General features: G+C 43.3%; 1 protein-coding gene and 1 long non-coding RNA gene across 4 annotated transcripts in view; one reads left to right on the forward strand and one right to left on the reverse strand.

Annotated features, from left to right (window-relative positions):
- Positions 1-10,273: 10,273 nt before the first annotated feature.
- LOC118160827 lies at positions 10,274-19,793 on the reverse strand. The gene is made up of 4 exons (XR_004747697.1): positions 19,400-19,793; positions 13,040-13,133; positions 11,769-11,935; positions 10,274-11,239 (listed from the first exon to the last, which is right to left on the reverse strand). It is a non-coding gene; the product is annotated as an uncharacterized LOC118160827 (long non-coding RNA).
- Positions 19,772-20,653, forward strand: part of BACE2 (beta-secretase 2) — a 47,848-nt gene continuing 46,966 nt past the window's right edge. Inside the window, exon 1 of one of the 3 annotated variants that reach the window (XM_035315834.1) lies at positions 19,772-20,269. In XM_035315834.1, coding sequence (XP_035171725.1) covers positions 19,810-20,269 — 460 coding nt within the window. In that variant the 5' untranslated portion in view covers positions 19,772-19,809. The remainder of the gene's footprint in view (positions 20,270-20,653) is intronic. The other 2 variants (XM_035315835.1, XM_035315836.1) reach the window with 2 other exon arrangements.

Here is a 20,653-nt window from a genome sequence, read left to right on the forward strand (position 1 = left end):
TTGTTGTTGTTGTTCGTTTTTTGTTTGTTTGTTTTGTTTGTTTTCCTGGAGAGCACCTTGTTCAGCACTTAGAATCATAGAAAGATTCAGATTACCTGGGACTTGTGATCCAACCTCCTACTCAGAGCATGGCCAACTTCACAGTTAGATAGGGTTGCTCCAGGCCTCATTCAGGAGAGTTTTGAAAATCTTCAGGGACAGAAATAGCACTTGTTCCAGTGCTGAATGAATCACACTCAATCATGGGATACTCCTTCCCAATTACAGTATTTTTTTCATAGCTAAAGAATCATGAGATCAGTGGTGAGTTTGCATGTAATTTATTAACCAAACAACACACATCGTGCTGCAAGTATGACTTCCGTAGTCCAGACTACCCAGTTTTACCAGTCATCAGCTTATTCTTAGTCTGTCCCCTGCAGTTTGGTGAAACTTGGGAAATTCCAAATAAACAAACCACAAAACACCCCTCTGAAGCCTTATTTTGGAGTTCCTCAACAGTCAACAGGTGGCAACTCCTTCAAACTTCCCCTGACTCCAGGATCATTCATCTAGTCGAACAGTTTCAAGGCAGCTTTACAGAAGAGGGATTAAAATAAAAAGTTTTGTCTGTGAAGGATGATGGTCATTTTTAATAGCATCATTCCCTTTCCTGGTTGCCTGCAGATCTCAGCAGTCCCCTAGATTACAACCCTGAGATGACATAAATATTTTAACAAAAACAGAAACTTGGAACACTTTGCCTTTCCAAATATTCATTGCCTATATCACCAGAATATTAAACAGTAAGCAGAGAGACAGCAGTGACACTTGGCCTAAGGCTGGCACAGCCAAGTGATGTTTAAGAATGCCTCTTTGAATTCTGAAGCACTCTTATGTTCTTTTCTGTTCATGTACCCCTGCTTTGAAGTTCATAAACATTCCAATGAATAGCTTTTTGATTCATGTGAATGCTTGAAAAATATCTATTCTCTCCAAAATGCCTGCACATAATCAAGTTTTTCAATGCAGTGGCACAAATATTTACTATTCAGCATTCTACTTAAAAAATCTGTGCTTTAGTCTACGAAAATCTATGTAGCCATGCAACTACACATATATCACAGAGGGTAAATAGTCAAACTGAATAGATTGCACATGTAAATTGAAAAGTGTTCATCTACATGAGCCACTGAATAGATTTGCAGAATCCAGAAACAGTTTATAAACATTTCCTGAATAGTAAAAAAACTATATTTCACTTGAATAATTTGTTAGTTCCTTAACATTTCTGAGTTTTAATAATAAAAAATAAGCAGTATTTTCACTTCTTGAACCATTACTCCCTAGTAGATTGTTTAAAAGCATGAAAACTACCAGACATTTAAGGGCATTTCTGTGCTTTGATTTTTTTTCATTTGTATTGATGACAATAAAAAATGTGAGTCTGCTTCATTTCTCACATGTAGATGTGATAGTTTGGTACTTCAAATCATCACAGCATTGCCTTGGAGAAAATAACCCACTCCAGCAATTGCCTCACATAGGACCTGCTAGAGATTTATTTAGTTACAAAAGTTTTAATTATTAAAGAGATTGCAGTGTTTTGCAGTCTTCACAAAATAGTCTTACTTAGAGAAAAAGCAAAAAGTTGTGACTCAAGGTCCAGCATTTACCAAAATTGCTACACTTCAGATAGTCCCAAGCAAAAAAAAAATGAAATCCACAGTGCACTGCACTGTTAGTATAGTTGACTGGAAGTACTGTGACTGAAAGTACTCTTTGTGAGATTAATTCTGCATATTAAACTTATGCTTTGAAACACTGGGTATATCCCCAGATATGTTTTTAGCCTGAATACAAACCTTACCTTTTGACGTTGTGGAAGGGCAGAAATAGCACAAGGCAACATGAAGCTTTATACAAAGCTCATTTTCCACCAGGAAAAGCCAACACAATGACCTTTTGTTGGCATTTCTCCTGATTCCTGCTGAAGGAGGGTGCATTGAGATAATACTGGCAGGTAGATGCAAAGCAAAGCAGGTAACTAAATCTTCCCCCAAACTGCTTGGACCTATGCCAGGCATTGAGTGGATGCTTGCCAGGCTCTGAGCTCAGAAAGTGCATGGTCTGGTGTGGCTTCCACAGTGTGTCCTCAGCCCAGCCATTCCTACACTAAGAGGAAATGAGCCCTTCATCTCTGTTGCCTGCAACAGGTTGCTATTACACAAAGCACTTGTGGTTTGACTTGTTTGTTATGAATTCACTGCCTTCCTTTCTCAAAAAGAAACCTCTTGATCTTTGAAGTGGGAAAGAGGTTTTTTTTAAAAAAAAAAAAAAAAAAAAAAAACTTTTTTCTTTGAATCTAAACTCTTTACCAAGTTACATAAGCACTCTGTTTGAAGTTTCCATTATGCAAAAGCTAGTATTTGTCTTGTAGTCATGGTCCACCTTCACTGAATTCTTCTGATCTCTCAGATAATTTGATTATCTCTTATTTAAAATGACAGAAGAGTGCCCCAGTCTATTATTGTTTGGATCACTACCTATTACTAGAACTACAAAAAAGGCAGATGTAAGTCACACACAGTTATATTGCCCTCATCCCGGTGAGAACAAAAAAGCCCTTAATAGAGCAAATGTCCTGGAGATGAAGGAGTCTGACACTCTCACATTACTGTGCAGCTCTCTCCAAAGTACTCTGAGGATGACATTGTGTCACAGCTTAACGAATTACCATGCATCAGCTGAGCTATGGTCATTATCAGTATTACCGTGCTCTGAAACCATACAAAACCTCAAGGAAAGCATTTAAAACAGATGCACATTTTTTTGAGTTTCCTACAATTGCAGAGCATGATTGTTTCAACAAAAAGAAGCTTGACTAAGAAATTTTTGACACACATTTTCAGAATGTGCTGCACCTCAGCTAAGACATAATTCTGAGTAATATGAACAGGCCTGATCTGCTGCAATGCAAAACTTTTTTTTTTTTTTCCTTAAATCAGTACCAGCAATTTACACTAAAAACCCTCTGAGAACATCCCAACAGTACATGCACAGACATTGTGTACTTCAGTGTACACAGGGACAGACAATGCAAATGGTAGTAATGTATTCAATGCTTAATTTTTTCCTTAGTCTTCAAAGTTAAAGCCTTGTCTAATTTCTCTGTGCTTATCACAGAGTTTGGTAAGGAGAAGTATAGCCAGCAATGGGAGAGTAACTGATTATAGATTTGTGGTGGTTTTGCTTGGGTGGGCAGTCAAGCTCCAGGTCAGCCACTCTCTCACTCCCCCCCCTCAAAGGGAAAGGGTGAGAAAATATGATGCAAAGGGCTCAAGGGCTGAGATAAGGACAGGGAGGTTGTTCAACAATTATCATGATGGGCAAAACAGACTCAGAGTAGGGAGATAATAAAATTTATTGCCTATTACTAACAGGCTAGAAAAGTAAGAAACAAAGGGAAGAAACCAAAAACACCTTCACCCCCCACCCACCCCCTTCTACCTCCTCCCCAACAAGCAGTGCAGAGGATTGGGCAATGGGGGCTGGGGTCAGTCCCTGATGCTTCATCTCCGCCGCTCCCTCCCTGCCCCTGCTCCCCGTGGGGTCCCTCCCACGGATGCCGTCCTTCCCCAGCTGAGCCTGCGGGGGCTGCCCACAGGCAGCAGCTCTTCAAGAACTGCTCCCCCAAGGCTCTGTACCATGGGGTCCATCCCCCAGGAGCAAACTGCTCCAGCACGGGTCCCCCACGGGTGGGCGGCAGCTCCCCCCAGACCCCTGCTCCTGCGTGGGCTCCTCTCCACGGGCTGCAGCTCCGGCCCGGGGCCTGCTCCTGCGGGGGCTCTCCATGGGCCGCAGCCTCCTCCAGGCCACATCCACCTGCTCCACGTGGGCTCCTCCACGGGCTGCAGCGTGGAGATCTGCTCCGTGTGGGACCCATGGGCTGCAGGGGGACAGCCTGCTCCACCAGGGGCCTCTGCACAGCCCGCAGGGGAACTGCTGCTGCCTGCCTGGAGCACCTCCTGCCCTCCTGCTGCACTGACCTTGGGGTCTGCAGGGCTGGTTCTCACTCCTCTCTCTCCCAGCTGCTGTTGAGAAGCAGCTTTTTTTATTTTTTTATTTTTTTTTCCCTTTCTTATATATGCTTTCACAGAGGCACAAACAACATCACTTAATTGGCTCGGCTCTGGCCAGCAGCAGGACCCTTATCTAACATGAGGCAGCTTCTGGATTCTTCTCACAGAAACCACAATCATGCGCCCTTGCTACCAAAACCTTGCCATGTAAACCCACTGCAAGACTATACAGAAAAACTAATCCAGATCTGCAAGATTTGCCCAAGGGTGCTGCAAGTGCTGGCTGATGTGATAGCAAGGCCCCCGCCTACCATCTGTACAAAATCCTGATAATCAGGGAAGGTGACCTGACTACAGGGAAAAGACCAGTTAAGGCCAGTCTCAAGCAGAGAAAGCAGCAAGGCACTATAGGCCCATTGGCTTCACCTCAGCTCAGGAAGAGACACACAAACCACCTCCTGCAATCCATTCCTAAGCACATGAAGGGCAAAAAAAGATACAAAGGGACACTTAGCAAGAAATTTCACAGACCTATCATCCTGCCTGACCAACCTCACTGTTCTCTATGACAAGATGACTGGCTACGGGGATGGGCAGAGAGCAGGGGCTGTAGCACACCTTCACTTCAGTCAGGCTTTTGACACCATCACCCACAGCATTCCCATTTTTGTAGAGCTGGACAAACAGACCACTGGGCTATGGCATTGCACCCAAAAGAGCAGAGATCAATGACTCACTGTCAGACAGAGTGCCCCAGGGGTCATCAGTGGAGGGAAAATTGTTTAACATCTCCATCAAGAACCCACCTGAAGGACAGACCTCACACTCAGGCACTGCATTAAGGAGCATAGCTGGCATGCTGAATGGCACAGCTTAAATCCAAAGCAACCCTGAAGAAGGGGAAGATTGGGCCAACAGGAACCTCATGCCATTCAACAAGGAGAAGGACAAAGTTTTGCAGCTCAGGTGAAACAACACGATGTATCACCACAAGCTGGAAGCAACTGTCAGTTGCTTCCAAGGGACTCTTCACAGTTGCTTCCAAAGGACTTCAGTTGATGGCAGACACCAGGCTGAAGAAGAGACAGCAGTGTACTCACACTGTGCATAGAGCAAACTACAATAGGTCACACTTGGAGGGCTGTGGACAACATGTCCAAGCAAGTTTATTATACTTGTCTGGTCAGCACTGGTGAGAGCACACCTGGAATACTGTGGCCAGCTGTGGGAACCCAGTTCAACAGGGACAGAGAGAAACAGAAGAGGGACTGGCAGAGGGCTACCAAAGAGGCCAGGGACCTCAAACACAGGAGCTTTGAGGAGAGGTTGCAGGGACCTGGGCCTGTTTTGTAAATGAGGCTAAAAGGAGAATTCATAGCAGCTTACACTGACTTGAAAAACAGTTACAAAGGTAACACACACACACACACACACAAATCTCTATAGAGTCAGGAAATAACAAAAGAGGTAACATCTACGTGTTACATTTTGAGAAGTTCAGGTTGAACATATAGGACAGCATTGCACACTGTGAAAGCACACTGCTCAGCGAGATCATGGATTCTCCATCCTCGGAGGTTTACAGAAGGACCCAGCTGGAGAGAACCCCAGTTGGCCTGACCTAGTGTCAGGAATCTATCTGATTTTAAGTGGGAAGTTCTCTGTGAGCTCCAGCGGTCCCAGCCAGATTTTTCTATGACTCTATGATATTGAAATGATTGTGTCCCTATGTACATAGGAATGCTCATTCAGATGTATTTCAGCAGAGCAAAATATCAGGGGACAGGAGGAGAGAAGGCAAAGGGACCCACCAGTCCCTGAGTTTAGATAACAAGCAGATGGTGCTCAGAATCACAGGTTGGACTCAGGTGCCTAAAATCCACATAAGGACTTCATGGCTTTTGAATATATCTGTTAAGGAAAATACGAATCCACCGCTTATATCACAGAATGCCACTTTGTGACTTTTGCCCAGAGAGGTAAGCAGGCACCCTGAAGCAAACATTGCCTTGCTTTTGCAGTTAGGTGGGAAGCACGTGCACGTCTCTTCCCTCCAGTCCCCTAATCTCAAACTAGCCTGACTAGACTAGCTGCCATTTCTTATGATTTGTTAATAATACAGTCCAGCAGCAAGTCTGCCTGAATACTCTTTTGAGATATGGAAGAAACTACAAAGAGGTTTTCCTCCAGAAGAACATTTCCTTCCGGAGATATTTTGGGAGTGTAGACTATATGACACTGCAGTACAGGAGACAGAAAAAGGCCCAAGAGTTGTGTCCAGCATGTATACATCTTTCAGGGGATCAGAGGACAGATGTTCTCCACACCAGCAAACCCACCCGGCTCAGTGTATACTGGCTGAGGTCCAAAAGCATTATAGCTCTGTTCTACAATTTGACATTCAATCTAAAGAATTCCCCTGCATGGGCTAAACTACTTCTGCAATTAGATAGTCTCCTGAGGTGTCAGAGAAGCAGCAGTAAATTAGCCGCCAGAGCCTCTGAACTAGGCCCACTGTTTAAACAGCATATTGAAAGTGGCCTCAGGCTAGTCTCGCCTTCAAGGCTAATGAGCATCATGATACCCTCGTGAGAAATCTCCTGACCAATCCTCATTACTTGACTCCCTTATCTGCGTTTTCCTCCTCTCAGCAAAAAGTGAAGGATTCTTCAGGCTCCCCTTACCCTAAGCATATCCTGTCCCTTTCCAAGAAGCTTTGTCATTATTTTCCCTTGTTCTGTGCTGGTTCTTATAAGCCAGACAGGAGATCAAATGTTTGGTCTAAATCTCCACAACTGTGCATCACTGAATTGCACAGTGGAGCCAGCCATTCTTCCAGGTCTCTAAAGAGCTAGCATGCCCTATCGCAGGTCTTCAAGCTTGAAGTCTCTGAACTGCAGGCATAAGCCCACTCAAGACTTACAGCTAAGCGTATTTTAAGAGATCTTTATCCTCTCAGGCATGCAAGCCCATGAAACAGTTTTTTTTAACTCTCTTCCAGTTTCCTCAGTTTGCACATAACTCTGCCTCTCTGCTAATAATTGTGTCACGTAAACCCAGCTCCTTCAGTGATTTTTGTATGGAAATGCTCTTCTCCCCCACTGTTCTCCTATTGCAAATGCCTATCAGAAGAATTGATCCCTCACATCTCCTCACCTCTGGTAGGAATGAGAACTATTTCTACTGTGTATGTTCAAACTGTGAATATGATGTCAAATGACAAATCACCTGTCCTCCAAATCAGGAACATGGATTTAAAAATCCTAACATAATTAAAAAATAAAAATAAAAAGCCCTCATGTAGCAACCACATTCTGGTTTCTGAACATTTCAGACATATTCACATCACATGTTCTTTCCTCTAGAAATGTTAAGGCTAGAAGCAAGCTTTCTTTTTTTTTTTCTTTTTTTTTTCTTTTTTTATAAATGAAAGAAGAGACTTACAACAAAAGTATCCATCTGCAGGATCTAGGTGCTACAGACACACAATAAATAACAACAGGCTCAAGATAAAATCGGGACCCTAAACAGTATGGTTTATCCCCAAACCAGATGTATTTTACTTTGACTTTCACAGTTGGGTTCTGCCTCTAGGCTTCAAGCTTTAGAGCACACTTGTAGCCTTTTTCTTGCTCTGTGTGGTTCAGATGGAAATCTGTGACTGATCGTACTTGGCCCATGGGATGAAAAGGCATAGGATGTAAAAAGTCAAGAAAATTTCTGCAGCCCAATGTGTTGCATTTAGCTGGGCCTTGTACTCCCTTCAAGGATTTCCTCTCACTCTCCTTCCACTGTTGGATTGCAGTTCCACTGCAGTATTTTTTCAGGCGCTTCAGAAGATGCTTGTGAGTTCTTATATTTTTTGGTCCCTTTCAAAAGAAGTCTCCTGATATTTTTTTTCTTTCTATGAAATATAATCCTAAAATTATTCTTTTTATACTCATAATCAGGGTAATGATGAACCTGGAAATAAAAGGCCTATACACTTATTAACGGTTTCCATTATGACTCTTGGAGGAGGATTATATAAACAACAACAACAGGACAGAAACATCATGCAATCTCAGTACCTTCCAGGGCTGTATAGTTACTAAAGAAAACAAGCGTCGCTGATATATGAGACAGTATGCTGGGGATTAAGTAGCAGAACATAGAAATTCCTTTTGAAAAGAGATTTAAATTGTGGAAACAAATGAGAAGTGAAAGGAGTAATGAAAAATATCCAAAGGAGAAAATGAGAGAAGCATGATGCAGAAATGTCAAGGGATGAGAAAACTCTGGTAAAATGAAACATTTGAATTGGCAGGTGGTAAGGGAGCTGAGAAGAATAAACAGAACAGCCATAATAAGAAGGTAAGAATAATAGACTAGCAGCAGGTAGTCTTCAGAAAAGATGGGAACAATGAGGAATGGTGAAAAGTGACAAATCAGTCTGATCTGCATAAGCTTTAAGAGACTGCAAAGAGTATGTAGTGAAATGAAAAAATAGGCATAAATGATATGGTTGATGTTGAGGTGCAAAACAAGAGAACCATGGAAGAGCTTATCCACTGAACCAAAATTAAGAAACTTGGTGACTGCGCTTAAAAATATACATGCCTGTTTTGACAGTGTGGGAGAGAAGGGTCTAGGGCAGAGCACCACTTGTTTTTAAAAAGGTATTTTCTTGGCAATAACAACCAAAATGACACAAATGTTGCTACTGAGAAAAGAAAGATGAATAGTGAGAATCAGAGAGGAAGAATCGAATTTCTGTTTCTGTTATCTTTAAAGCAGTTGTATCTCTCCAAGAGGAAGATAAGGGAGGTAGAAACAGAATTACTGATGAGAATGTGAGCTGACAAGAAAGAAGAAACTTACCTAGGTGCTATGAGCATTCCAATATCACTGGCCAGGAGCAAAAGTGCTGCTGATAGGGTAAATGTAAAGATAACATACAGACTGAAAACAATACCCTGGACAACCTTCTAAAAGAAGCACCTCAAAATAGTTAAAAACTCAAGAAAATTCAGTCAGTGAGGTTAGAAGATAGGTGAGCTAAAACCCCAGTACCATGATAATAAAGAAGAGGGAAATTATCCAGTGTTAAACACAGCTCAGGAGAGTTGATTCCTGTGCAAAGCAAGAATGTGTGGTAGTGGAATGACACAGAGCAAGAGCATTAAAGAGCTTCAAGGGCTCGTCCCTTAATGCTTAAGGACTATCGTTAAGGTTACGTTTTTCTCCCTTGGAATCTCTTTCTAACTTAGTGCATTCCTAGCTTGGTGGCGTACAATGATTTGTGTTTGCGGTTTCTCTTCCCAGAGAGGCAAAGCAGTCATATGGCAGGGGGAAGGAGCAACATCTAAAGTGCACAGAATACTAGCCACAACTTCTCTCTGCTACAATAAGTATACCATCACTGCCCACTCAAGAAAATGGGAATTTTAACCTTCAGCTGTAGCCCAGACAGCCCTAGGGAAGACTTCAAAAACAGCAGAATGAAAATGTTAAATGACTACAGCCAAAATAAGTCACAGGGCAAGAATGAGAACAAGGACTAAAGACTCTTCTAGTCTGCTGTTCACAGAATAGAAAGAAAGATGCTTTAGAAAGCAATCTTCTTGCATCTCACAAAAAGAAAAAAAAAAAAAAAAAGGAAAAAAAAAAAAAGGTTGATCCCAGCTTACATAGTAGGAAAACATTTTAAGTTTACAAAGAAATATAGAGAAAGAGCAATCAGAAATAAGGAAGAGAAGGCACTGATAAATTCTCTGTGAGACTGAAAAAAGAGAAGTGTAAGACAAAAACACTGATCAACTGAACTTCAAAGAATTAAAGTAACATGAGTTATATACTTGTACATATCTTAGAGGAATGATCCCTGTAGGTGAAAGAAAACATGTGCATTACATGTACCTTGATTAGTTTCAGCAGCAACTGTTTTTGCTGCCGTTTTAAATAAATAAGGAATTGTTTATTTCTGTCTTAAAATGTCATGTAGATCTACTGGAAAACATTCAGCAATCACCAGTGCTAACTTCAGAAGAGGTTGCTCTTTAGTCATTACTGAATTCCAGTACAGCACTACTTGCAAGAGTCAAAACTATACTGAAAAGACATTCCACTCCAATCCCACGTTTTCACTGACTCAGGCCTCTCTAGGGGGAAAAAAAATGGACAGAATCATTTCATGTTCCTAAGTACAAAGGGAGCTTTATTTTTTTCCCCCATTAGGCTTGAGAATTATTCTTTGGACTACAGAGTTTGCAAAGACAGCGTATGCATACAGATAAACATGAGCATGTGTATACCAGAACAACTTTAAAAGAGCATGAAGAACATGAGGAACATGAAGTCAAGCCCTACATTAAAGTGAGAATTAAGACTGTCAGAATAGCTTACTCTCATGCTTTCTCCCTGCTTATTAATTATTATTCAGCATCTTAATCACATTTTTTTTTCTTTTTTTTTTCTTTTTTTTTTTGCGACACCTCATGGAGGAGAGTATACAGCTGTCTGACTGTCCCCCACATCTACATGTTTCTATAGCAAAGAGCAGAGAGAACATTCCTCAAAACAGGTAATGGGATTCTTCAGCAAGCAAAGAACAGTACTGGTCCCCCCTTCTACTTCCTTCATGCTGACGGAGACCCCTCAGTACTGGTCTCCCCTTCTAATTCCCTTCTTCTCCCCTTCATGCTTCCCTCTTTGAAAAAATGGTGTTATAAATTTAAAACATGCCTGTTGGCCTGCGTGAGCTGCATTTCCTCAGCAGATTATCCCTGATCTCACTGCCCTTGGCAGCATTAGAGGGGTCACATTTTTACACGGCTGAACTAGTTGAACAATTTCTTCAAAGTATGAAATAAAAACATTCTTTCCTTCAAAGCATCCGTGCATGCTTTCTTCTTTATTCTGTTTGTTCAGTTTTTCTTTTTAAGTCAATAAACACTTCATACCTTTTATTCATTGCAAGAAAAACAAATTACACTCCATTCCTAGTATCTGCATTCTGTTTATGGCATCAGCTGCTGAAAATTAAGCATTTCAAATGTTAAGGTTTAATTGCAATCCCTAAATGATGTTCTCCGCAGCAAAAGTTCTAACTGCATTTGGCAGGAATGGAGTAGGAAGTGACATCTCTGATTTTCTTCTGCCAAGCCTCAATGAGTTGCTGTGTCCTCCTTTCTGGTTCCCTGGAGAGAGCCAGTACAGTAAACACCAGCTTCCTAGGTACTACATGTAGCAGCAGCAGCCACATTTGCAAAGGTCACCTAGCAGAAGGCATTCCTGCCAACTTTCTTACAAATTCAAGTGGTAATCATGAACTATATAATGCAGGGTCTGCTTATAGTTAGTAGAGTGAACCTGAACTGCATGTTATGGCTCTCATTTGTTATAGCCATAAAGAGTATAGGAGATGGATAGGGTACGGTGAACATAAGGTAACCTAAAACTCACCCAGTCCCTTCATACAGTCAAAACATGGAACTTCAGCCTTTCTGAGGCCCTGGAAAGATGAGACAGCCTTTTTTCAATGTTTTTTTTTTTTTTTTTTTTTTTTTTTTCTCTTTGAAACATGTATTCTCATACAAGTCCAATAAAGGAGATTACCTTCAACGCTGAGTCAACTTTCATTTCATATTTTTTTGTTTCCTAGACAGACTAATAGGATTATCAGTACTATATCCCGAAATTCATATTCAAAAGCAATAGCAGCCAAACCTTTGCCATGGAGACCAGAGTACTGTGAAGGTGTTGGTTTTTTTTAGTATTTTTTTATGTGTGGTTCTTCAGAAGGCATTAAAATGCAGTCAATAAACTCATCCAGCAGAGAGAGACTATGAAGGAAAAAACAGTGACATGCCTGTAAGAATCCAGGTCTACTCGTTCTGAAAAAAAAAAGAGAAAAAAAGAAAAACTATATATATATTTCCTTATAGGAATTCTTAATTAGTTAACAAACTAATACATCTGAGGCATGATGGATTTGTGCACTCATATTCTCATTTGGTAAGAAGAGTTTTAGAGTTACCATGGGCTCTTCAGCTGATAGCCTGCTCCTGCTGATCCCACATATGCACCCCTTCTTAGCCTCCAAGTCATGCTGCTGTGCATGTCCCTTTCTATATGCACTTTCAGAGCTCTCCTCTTCACAGCCCTGTATCTGCCAAACCAAGCCCTGCTCCATTTCACTGTGGAAGCTGTCTTCTCCTCTTGCATTCTCCTCAGAGGTGTATAGTCATTTCTGTGATCTCCCTTCCTGCATCCAGCAGTGCAGCACCAAAGAGCAGTAACTCCAAAGAAAGTCTCACTGAGCCCCAGGTGACGACCAAACAGTGCTCCTGAGCCTGAAGATGAAGACCAACAAAGAGATGGAATACGTTCAGTGTAAAAGGAGTCCTTGAAAGAAATAAGCCGCTAGGTGGGTTGCTGCTGTGCACATGTAAACTGAGGTTTGGGGGGGAAAATAACTAGACAAGGTTCTGTTTTTTTTAAAAAAAGTAAACAATGGAAGACATATACCTCATAGACAGGGAACTTTTTTTTTTTTTTTTTTTTTTTTTTTCTAGTACCCAGGCATTCCAGATCTGCTCCTCACAAAAATAAATAAATAAAATAAAAAAATCTCCCACTGGACTGTTTTTCTTTAAGCTGCAGAGCACAGTATTTTTCTCCAGTGCATTTCTCAGGAAGGCCAGAAACAAACTTGCACAAAACAGTACAAGTCTCTGGCAGACCTGCAGCCTGAAAAAGTTCACCCTCTAAGATCAACAAAGCTATAAGCTTCTCTAACTTGCTGGGCATTATCAACCAGAAGTCATGCAACCAGCTTCAAGTAATATCTATTTTTAATATCCATCTTAAACAGTAGTATAAACTATTACGGATAAAAGAAAACTTGAAGAAAAATTGATAGATCTTGCCCTTATCAGCAACAAATCAGCCTGGTTTACCTCAATGGCCTCTAAAGTAATAAATGAGGGAAGAATCACCTGAAGTTTTTCAGCTATTTTCAGACTTCTGCCTCTTGGCTGTCTGCCTGTGAGAGTTTGCATCTCTGAAACAGCCTCCCTGATGCATTGTTTCCTGAAAACAAAGAATACAAACAGGCAAGCATAATTATTCTCATTGTCGGGTACTTGAAACAAACGGCAGGAGACATAAATAATGAGAAGACCTATAAGCCTGTATCTGATGAGGAATAATGAATTTTTGTAAAGACGGAGAAAAATTGAAGTGCAAAGGCATGTAACGTTTTACACATTAATAATGTAATCACATTTTCTAAGATCATGGATCTTTTTATTTATTTATTTATTTATCTTTAAGTGGGATCATAGTGTTTTGACTTACTTTACTGACATACTTTATCTGGATCATTTCATCTACTAGCATTACCAAGTGACTGTAGGAGAACAGTCCTTTTACTGATTGACTTGTTTAACCTTAAAGTACCTGAAGTGTTTTTTAGCTGTATCCTACAGGAAGACCAACACTCACCGCTAAAAACAGTTCATTACCAGTTTTCAAAAGTATGTGTGAGTTTTAAGTAGCATTTGGGGCTTATCATTAGCAGTAACACTCAAAAGGCTAAATATACCCTGGAACATCATGAACTAGCATTACAGTTGCTATTGGAGTTGGTTCTGTAAAACAAAATTCCATTTCACCTTTCTCTAGCCCCAGTAAAGCATTTCAGGGGTCTCCAGAGGCCCGGAAGGATAACAATAAAACCTTATTTTGCCAAGCTGATAGCTGCAAACCTCTCTCAGATGCACTGCGTTTTCCCTCTGGCTTAGATGCCAAGAATATTTCAGCGCTTGTGGACTACTTCACTAGTAACACATTCATTTTTCATGCACATGTTCATCTTTATGTGCCTTCACAGAACTTCAATCTTTCTAAGAATTTTGAGAAAAAAGAGCTCAAGTTTTAGGTTATTTTTTCGTTGGAAAGAAATGAATCACAGAATAGATTATTTAGATCCAGGTCACTGGGAGCAGCATTTTTTTTTTTTTTTCCAGTGGGACGAATACTTTACCCATAACCCTGCTACTATTTTGGACTAAAAAAGGGGCAAATTTTATAAATAAAGGATCATTTCAACACTAGAAAGCTAAAAATAAAAAATAAAGAGCTCATTATCAGATTGCAAATAATCATTTAACAAAACGAAACAAACAAAAGATTTTAAAAATCTTTAATTAATCCTTCTAACTGCAGATAGCTAAATCGTCATTCCAAATTCTTTTTCATCTAAGTGTCAATCAGAACCTTGGCTTGAAGTCTGTGGTTAACATTCAGCCTTCAGCATCTCAGATTTTATTTACTACCTCAGTATATCTAAACTAGAAGCCAGTCATTTATTGGTCCAGGAGGACAGGAAAGGAAGGAAGCTCCATGTCCATCTGGCAGCCACTGAGTTATGGAATATAAGTTAAATAAACTGCAGCTCTTTATAGATTATGGCCAAACATACTTGCTGCATCCAGTCTTCAGGGACCCTGTCATGATCAACGTCAGGTTGATAAGGAACAGTGGACAAAAAAAAAAAAAAGCAAGTTATAAAGACAGGCTACAGGAACTGACTTCACCATCCATGAGATCATTTAGTGTTTGAACTTTTCAGCATGAATTTGTTAAGCAGAATACCACAAAGAAAACAAAGACAGACAGCAAATTCCCAGCTTTGAATTGGCCGTGTGGACAATGTGATTCATTATAAGATTCCTCTGTGTCTCCAAAGGACAGACATAGATATAGACACACAGCTCCATTAAATGACAAGGTTATTTACAAACAGATCCTGCCTGCAGCTTCTTAGAGGGGTGCGGCCAGAACATGCCTGTGACCTCCTTTGTTGAACGTCTGGTACACAGATGGACTGGAACAAAACTGTACTCCGTGCATTTACCTCCTGGAACAAAACTGTACTCCGTGCATTTACCTCCCAAAAGTGACTAATGCCCAGACTTTCAGAAGGATTCTATATCCCATCTCCTCCATTTCCCAGTAGACACTGTTGAAGTCTAAGCACTTCTGAAAAATCTTGACCAAGATTACTAGTTTCCTGAACGTCCACTAACTATCACGTCTTTCTACTCTTACTATTAACAATAAATGAATAGTCTATCAATTCTGGGCAAGGAGATTGCACGTGGTTGTGAAAGTATCTGAGCAATCTCAGCAGTATGTGCCAGCTCTGAATATGGTGTTTTTAAAGTGCAGTTATAGTTCACTGCATGTTTAATTTTTCATAGTTTTTAAATTTATAACTATTGCCTATTTGTGGTGTAGGAAGGTCTGGAATCAGAAGGTCGATACTGGATCATTTTGAGGTCTAACCCACAAATGATTTATTCCGTGGTGCCAGCTAGAGAATAGAGTTGAGGATGCCTGCAGAGCTTTCTGAGGAAAAACAGTCTTCTGAGAGTGGTCAATGCATTCAACCGGAATTCTGCAGTCTGCCTCAGACATGGGGCAGAAACACCTGCCCTCCCAGTTAGCAATGAGCTACTCCAGGCCCGCAGTTTACATGACTTAAACCACAGGTGATACAAGAAGTATGAATCATAGTACCAAATGTACTGATGGGATTTTAGTATCAGGACGTCCAAGACCCCAACCTTGACCTCTGCGCTGTGCCGCCATCTGAGCCTATAGTGCCTGGGCCAGCTGCACTCTGAGGCACTTCAACCTGCAGCTGTAGTTCTGCCTCCCCTTCCTTTGCTCCTGCCCCTTTCCACAAAGGAGGGGTGGTGCCATCTATGCAGACCCTCTGCTCTAGTGGTGTGACAAGCAGAAATCAAGCTCATTTTCATATCTCCTCCCTTTGGTCAGTGGCACACCACTTTTTCCCTGACAAAGGGATGAGGTGGGGCAGAGAAGAGGGTATTGTGTATGAGGGCTTGAGGGCTTAGGGTAGAAATAAAATGTTTTGGGGTGTGGAGGTTTCAACAGGAGAAAGGGCCTCATTCTCCAAATGGAGATGAGCTCACAACCTGAGAAATCTTGATGGGGTAGAGGACCTTGCTCCAGGGAAGATGTGGAATAGGGGCCTCAGCACCCAACTGGGTGACAGCCTCTACCACAAAACTATGTCTTCGGATAATTCTTGAGTTCAGCTCAGCCAGTCTCCAGTACTGGTGGCAACAGCTAAGAATTATGTTTTGCTTGTTTTTAATGGAGCTTTGATGGAAGACAGTTGGATCTTCAACATCTCATATCATTCAGCTGTAGCCAAATGAATATATAATCATTCTGAAACCTATCTGCATATACAGTGGTCAAAGACTACACTTACCAAGATATTCTACTCACAGCAAAGAGATAAAGGCCACTAAACATTTGCACCTATATACCCAATCATGTATTCTTCAGCCATGAGATAAATTTTGGACAAGTTCTAGACACTGCATATGCTCAGTCCTTAAACAAGACCCCAGACTGTCCTTGCTCTCACTTTGGCACAGGAGATGCTACTGGAGCCTTAGGAGCATCACTGGAACAGCTCTCCTGAGTGGCATATATCTCACCCCACAGGGCAGCCAGTTTGTTCATTGCCTTGGAAGACAATCTGCCTTGGCAGACATGCAACAGAGCCAAACGGTGTGGTCTCTGCTGCCGCTCTGTCACTTGCCAGCAGTATTTCCCTGGACTAGGCCCAAAGTATGAAAAGGCTGATGCAAGAAGACCACAAACAGAGAAGACCATTTCCCAGTAAGGTGCAAGAAAAACAAAATCTCCCCTCTCCTAATGTTATTGCACTCTTCAAATTAACCATTTGTACACTGCAGATCCAGCTGGGTTTCTTTCCATATCGGTGTGCAATTAGCGGTAAAGAGCAGTCTTCTTAAAGCTGAAGTATTGATTATGCTAACAGTAGAAACATGGAAAGTAGACAAAGCAATTTTAGAATAGAAGTCTTTGTGTCCATCTTGCCTTATCATTGTATAATGATAGCATAGGTCAGCCTGACTTCTTCAGAGGCACAGCTTCAGTCTAAGCAGTCCCCTAATAGCTTCCCTTTTTGGAAAGAGAGGATCTCTTTTTAGTCATCCAGAGTTTCTCTGTTCCTATTAGCTCCAGCACTTCCTCTGCATCTTCAGCCTTCATCATTCCTGTTTTCCCAACAGCCCTAATTTAGTATTTCCATATAGCAACTGTCCCTCAGACTTAATTAACATACCTCGTCCGTAAGACACAACAGTTACATGTTCATGACACATTGTACTCTGTAAATACTGGTGGAAGGTTATGTTATAGAGATGTATATCAATTCACTTTCAAGTGGCTCAAGGTTTTAAGCACCACAATACCAGCAAAGTAAGTGGTTTCAGAGGTTGGACTAGGTGATCTTGAAGGTCTCTTCCAACCTAGCTTATTCTGTGATTCTGTGGTTCTGTAAATGAATGCAAACTTGGATCAAAGTCAAGATATACCTGCAAATTTACATGTGAAATAATGACTTTTTAAAGAGACCTATTCTCACAGGCTGATATTTAAAGGTTTTTAAAAGCTATTTACTCAAAGATACATATTTGGAATAACAAAAATACAGAAAGAAATAAAAAAAATAGATTCTTCAAAAATTCTATAAAATAAGGAGTCTAGACACTCCTTTATTTGTATCTATTTCCAACATTTATTTTGTGTATGTGGCACACAAACAAATAAACGTGCACATTGAATGCAATTGCATTGCATACAGATGATTTCCTCTCTATGGAACATTGTGTACAGTTATGTCCCGCTCTCTGGGAGGAGTTTATAATGTCTTCTCCAAAAGCAGTTGTTTGCATTGCTCTTACAAGACCCTCTCCTGCTATTGTTCATACGTTCTCTATGTCTACTCACCTGCACACGGTACAGTCTAAGCCTCGTCAGATTCTTAGGTAAATAAAGGAGAGATGAGGGCAGGCAGAAACCACACAACTCGCTTTTATACAAACACGGGCCCGGCTGTGGTGATGTGATTGGGAGGATGGAAAGGTTATGCATACACCCCATGCAGCAGCTCTCTGATATACATGTGCTGTAAGACTTACCTATGTCTGCAGAAAACAGGACATGGGGAACTTTTAACAAACAGTCTGACAAAAAGACAAGTTTTTGCTTGAGCACTTAAAGGCTATGCCATATCTCCCATACTTTGGGAACTATACACTTCCTCTGACAGGGATTGCTTTGCCCAGAAGTATGGTAATGTATCTTAGCAACAGTGGCGGGGGGGAGGCTTACTGTACTGTAAAAGAATTCAAACAAAATGTATATAGCTGCTGACTGTTATAAATATATCCCTTCCACTCTGAGGGGGTGTTCAATTATACTCCTGGTTTCTTCCCACATTTCCTTTCTCAGAGGGGCGGGGGCATTTCTCCAGCTCTCAGCTCACCCTCAAAGAGCCCTAACCACTTGAAATCCCCTTCAGCCTCAGCTCTGACCAGACAGGCCTTGCAGCATAACCCATCGCTATCCCAGCTGCATCAGAAAAAGCCATTACCATAGCACCCTGGAGATAACCTCTTCTGAGCCCAGCTGCCGCTCCCCCCCAGGTGTTCAGCTGCCATCCCTCCAGAGCAGCACTTCCCAGCTCTTCTGTCCTGAGCAGGTGGGACTACACACAGCAGGACTGCAATATTTCACCTTCCTACTTGTCAGGCAAGCAGAAAGCTTCCTGCGGCCAGGGAGGTGCAGAGTTTGCACAATTGAGCCTTTCAGTAAGATGCATTCTTTCCCACAAGTAAAACAGAGCAACCTTTATCTATGCCCTCTACTCAAGTTCTCTGTCAGGGCAATCCCACTGCTCACTTCCTACCTCCAGCACAGTAACGCCGAGAGCCTGACAGAGCATTTCTCCTCCCTATGGAGAGCTCTGAGGTGGATGTCTGGGTCTGCATCACCATCTGCTGAAACACCCCAGCAGCACTGAAATGATCTAAGGGATGAGTTACAATGTGAGGAGAGGGGTTCCAGAAATTGAATGACAAGTCAAGGTATAGAAAACAAGTCAGAAAAGTGAAGGCAGCCTTTTTCCTGCAGAATGAGGGTGTGGGTTCCAATCGCCTTGCAAGGATTACCCTTTGCAAGCATCTCTGGCGCTAGCTATAAATAACAGCCTCACCAGAGTGCCCCCAAAGAATTTGCTCAGTCTTCCTGGGAGGAAGCACCAGCACGTAAATAAGAAACTTCACTCAAGTTCACTGAAACACTTGGAAACCCTAAGGAGGATTCTTCCTTTGCAGAGAGGGAGGGATCCCTCGCTATTAGGAGAGAGATCTCAACTTTGAGCAGGTTTACACCTAAGGAGAGAACGGGGAGTTGCCTAGGGTGTGCCTAGAACACCAAAGTACCTGGGCTAAGATGGCCAACCCTTCCCATCCTTCGAAAGGCCGCACTGGCCTGCCGCTATTAATTCCGCGCATGATGAAGACATTTAAAGCCTCGCAGTCGGTCTTTCTAATAAGCAGGCGTCTGTCGCGCCCGGTTTTACGGCAACGCGCCGTTCATAGAGGAGATGAATTTCCACACAGACACATGGACACACGGACACCGCCACCTCACAGCACGGATCCCCGGGGGGGGGGCGGATCCTCCGCCGTCCACCCGGGGCTATCGGAAACTTTCCGCCCCGGGTCCGAGCCTCCAAGTTTCTCAGCCTCCGCCTCCCCGCCGGCGGAGGCCGGGCGGCCTGAGCGAGCAGCACAACTTCCCTGGCCGGGAGAAAGGCGAGGAGGAGCTCGGCGCCGAGGGGAGGGGGGAGATGGAGCCGGGGCGTGGGGAAGCCGCTCCCGCCTTCCTCCTCCTCCTCCTCCTCCTCCTCCTCCTCGCGCCGGCTGCTCCAGCCCGGCACCAGGCGGCCGCTGCCTCCCTGCCGAGCGCCGCAGCAGCCGGGACGTGCCTCCGGGATGGGGGCGCCGCCGGCCGCCCCCAGCCTCCTGCTGCTGCTGGCCGGCGCCGCGGGGCTGTGCCGGGCTTTCTTCTCGCTGCCGCTCCGCGTGTCCCAGCCGGCCGCCCCCCGGGGATCGCCGCCCGCCCCGGTGCCGCTGCGGCCGGGGAACGGCGGGGGCCGGCAGCGGGATGCCCCGGGAGAACCGGGAGGCTTGGCCTTGGCCTCGGAGCCCGGGGGCAGCATCAACTTTTTGGCCATGGTGGACAACCTGCAAGGGGACTCCGGCCGCGGGTACTACCTGGAGATGCTCATCGGGACCCCGCCGCAGGCGGTAGGAGCGGGCCGGGGGGGAGGATAGGACGATACCGGGGGGGGGGGGGGGTATTTTGCGGGGGTCGCATCTCAGCGGCCGGGCTCTGCCGCCCTCCCCCGTGCCTGCCCAAACGCAACTTTCTCTCTCCGTGCCGTGCCGGGCGGGACGCAACTTCTGCTGCCGAGCCCTGGGGGGACCCCACCGAAGGACGGGCCCCGCCCACCGAAAGAATGGGACCCCCCCCTTAGGACGGGGACCCCAGCCCCCCATTGCAAAGCGTCGCGATCGCGGCTTAGAGTAACCCATCCGCTCGGGTGTGTTTCTATTTTCTGTTAAAGCCGCGCCTGGGCGATCAGGGGGGTGCTCGTAAGTGCCCTCCCCCGGCGAGAATCGCTCCAAATC

The sequence above is a fragment of the Oxyura jamaicensis genome, chromosome 1, assembly GCF_011077185.1.
Source record: "Oxyura jamaicensis isolate SHBP4307 breed ruddy duck chromosome 1, BPBGC_Ojam_1.0, whole genome shotgun sequence".
NCBI classification, from domain to species: domain Eukaryota; kingdom Metazoa; phylum Chordata; class Aves; order Anseriformes; family Anatidae; genus Oxyura; species Oxyura jamaicensis.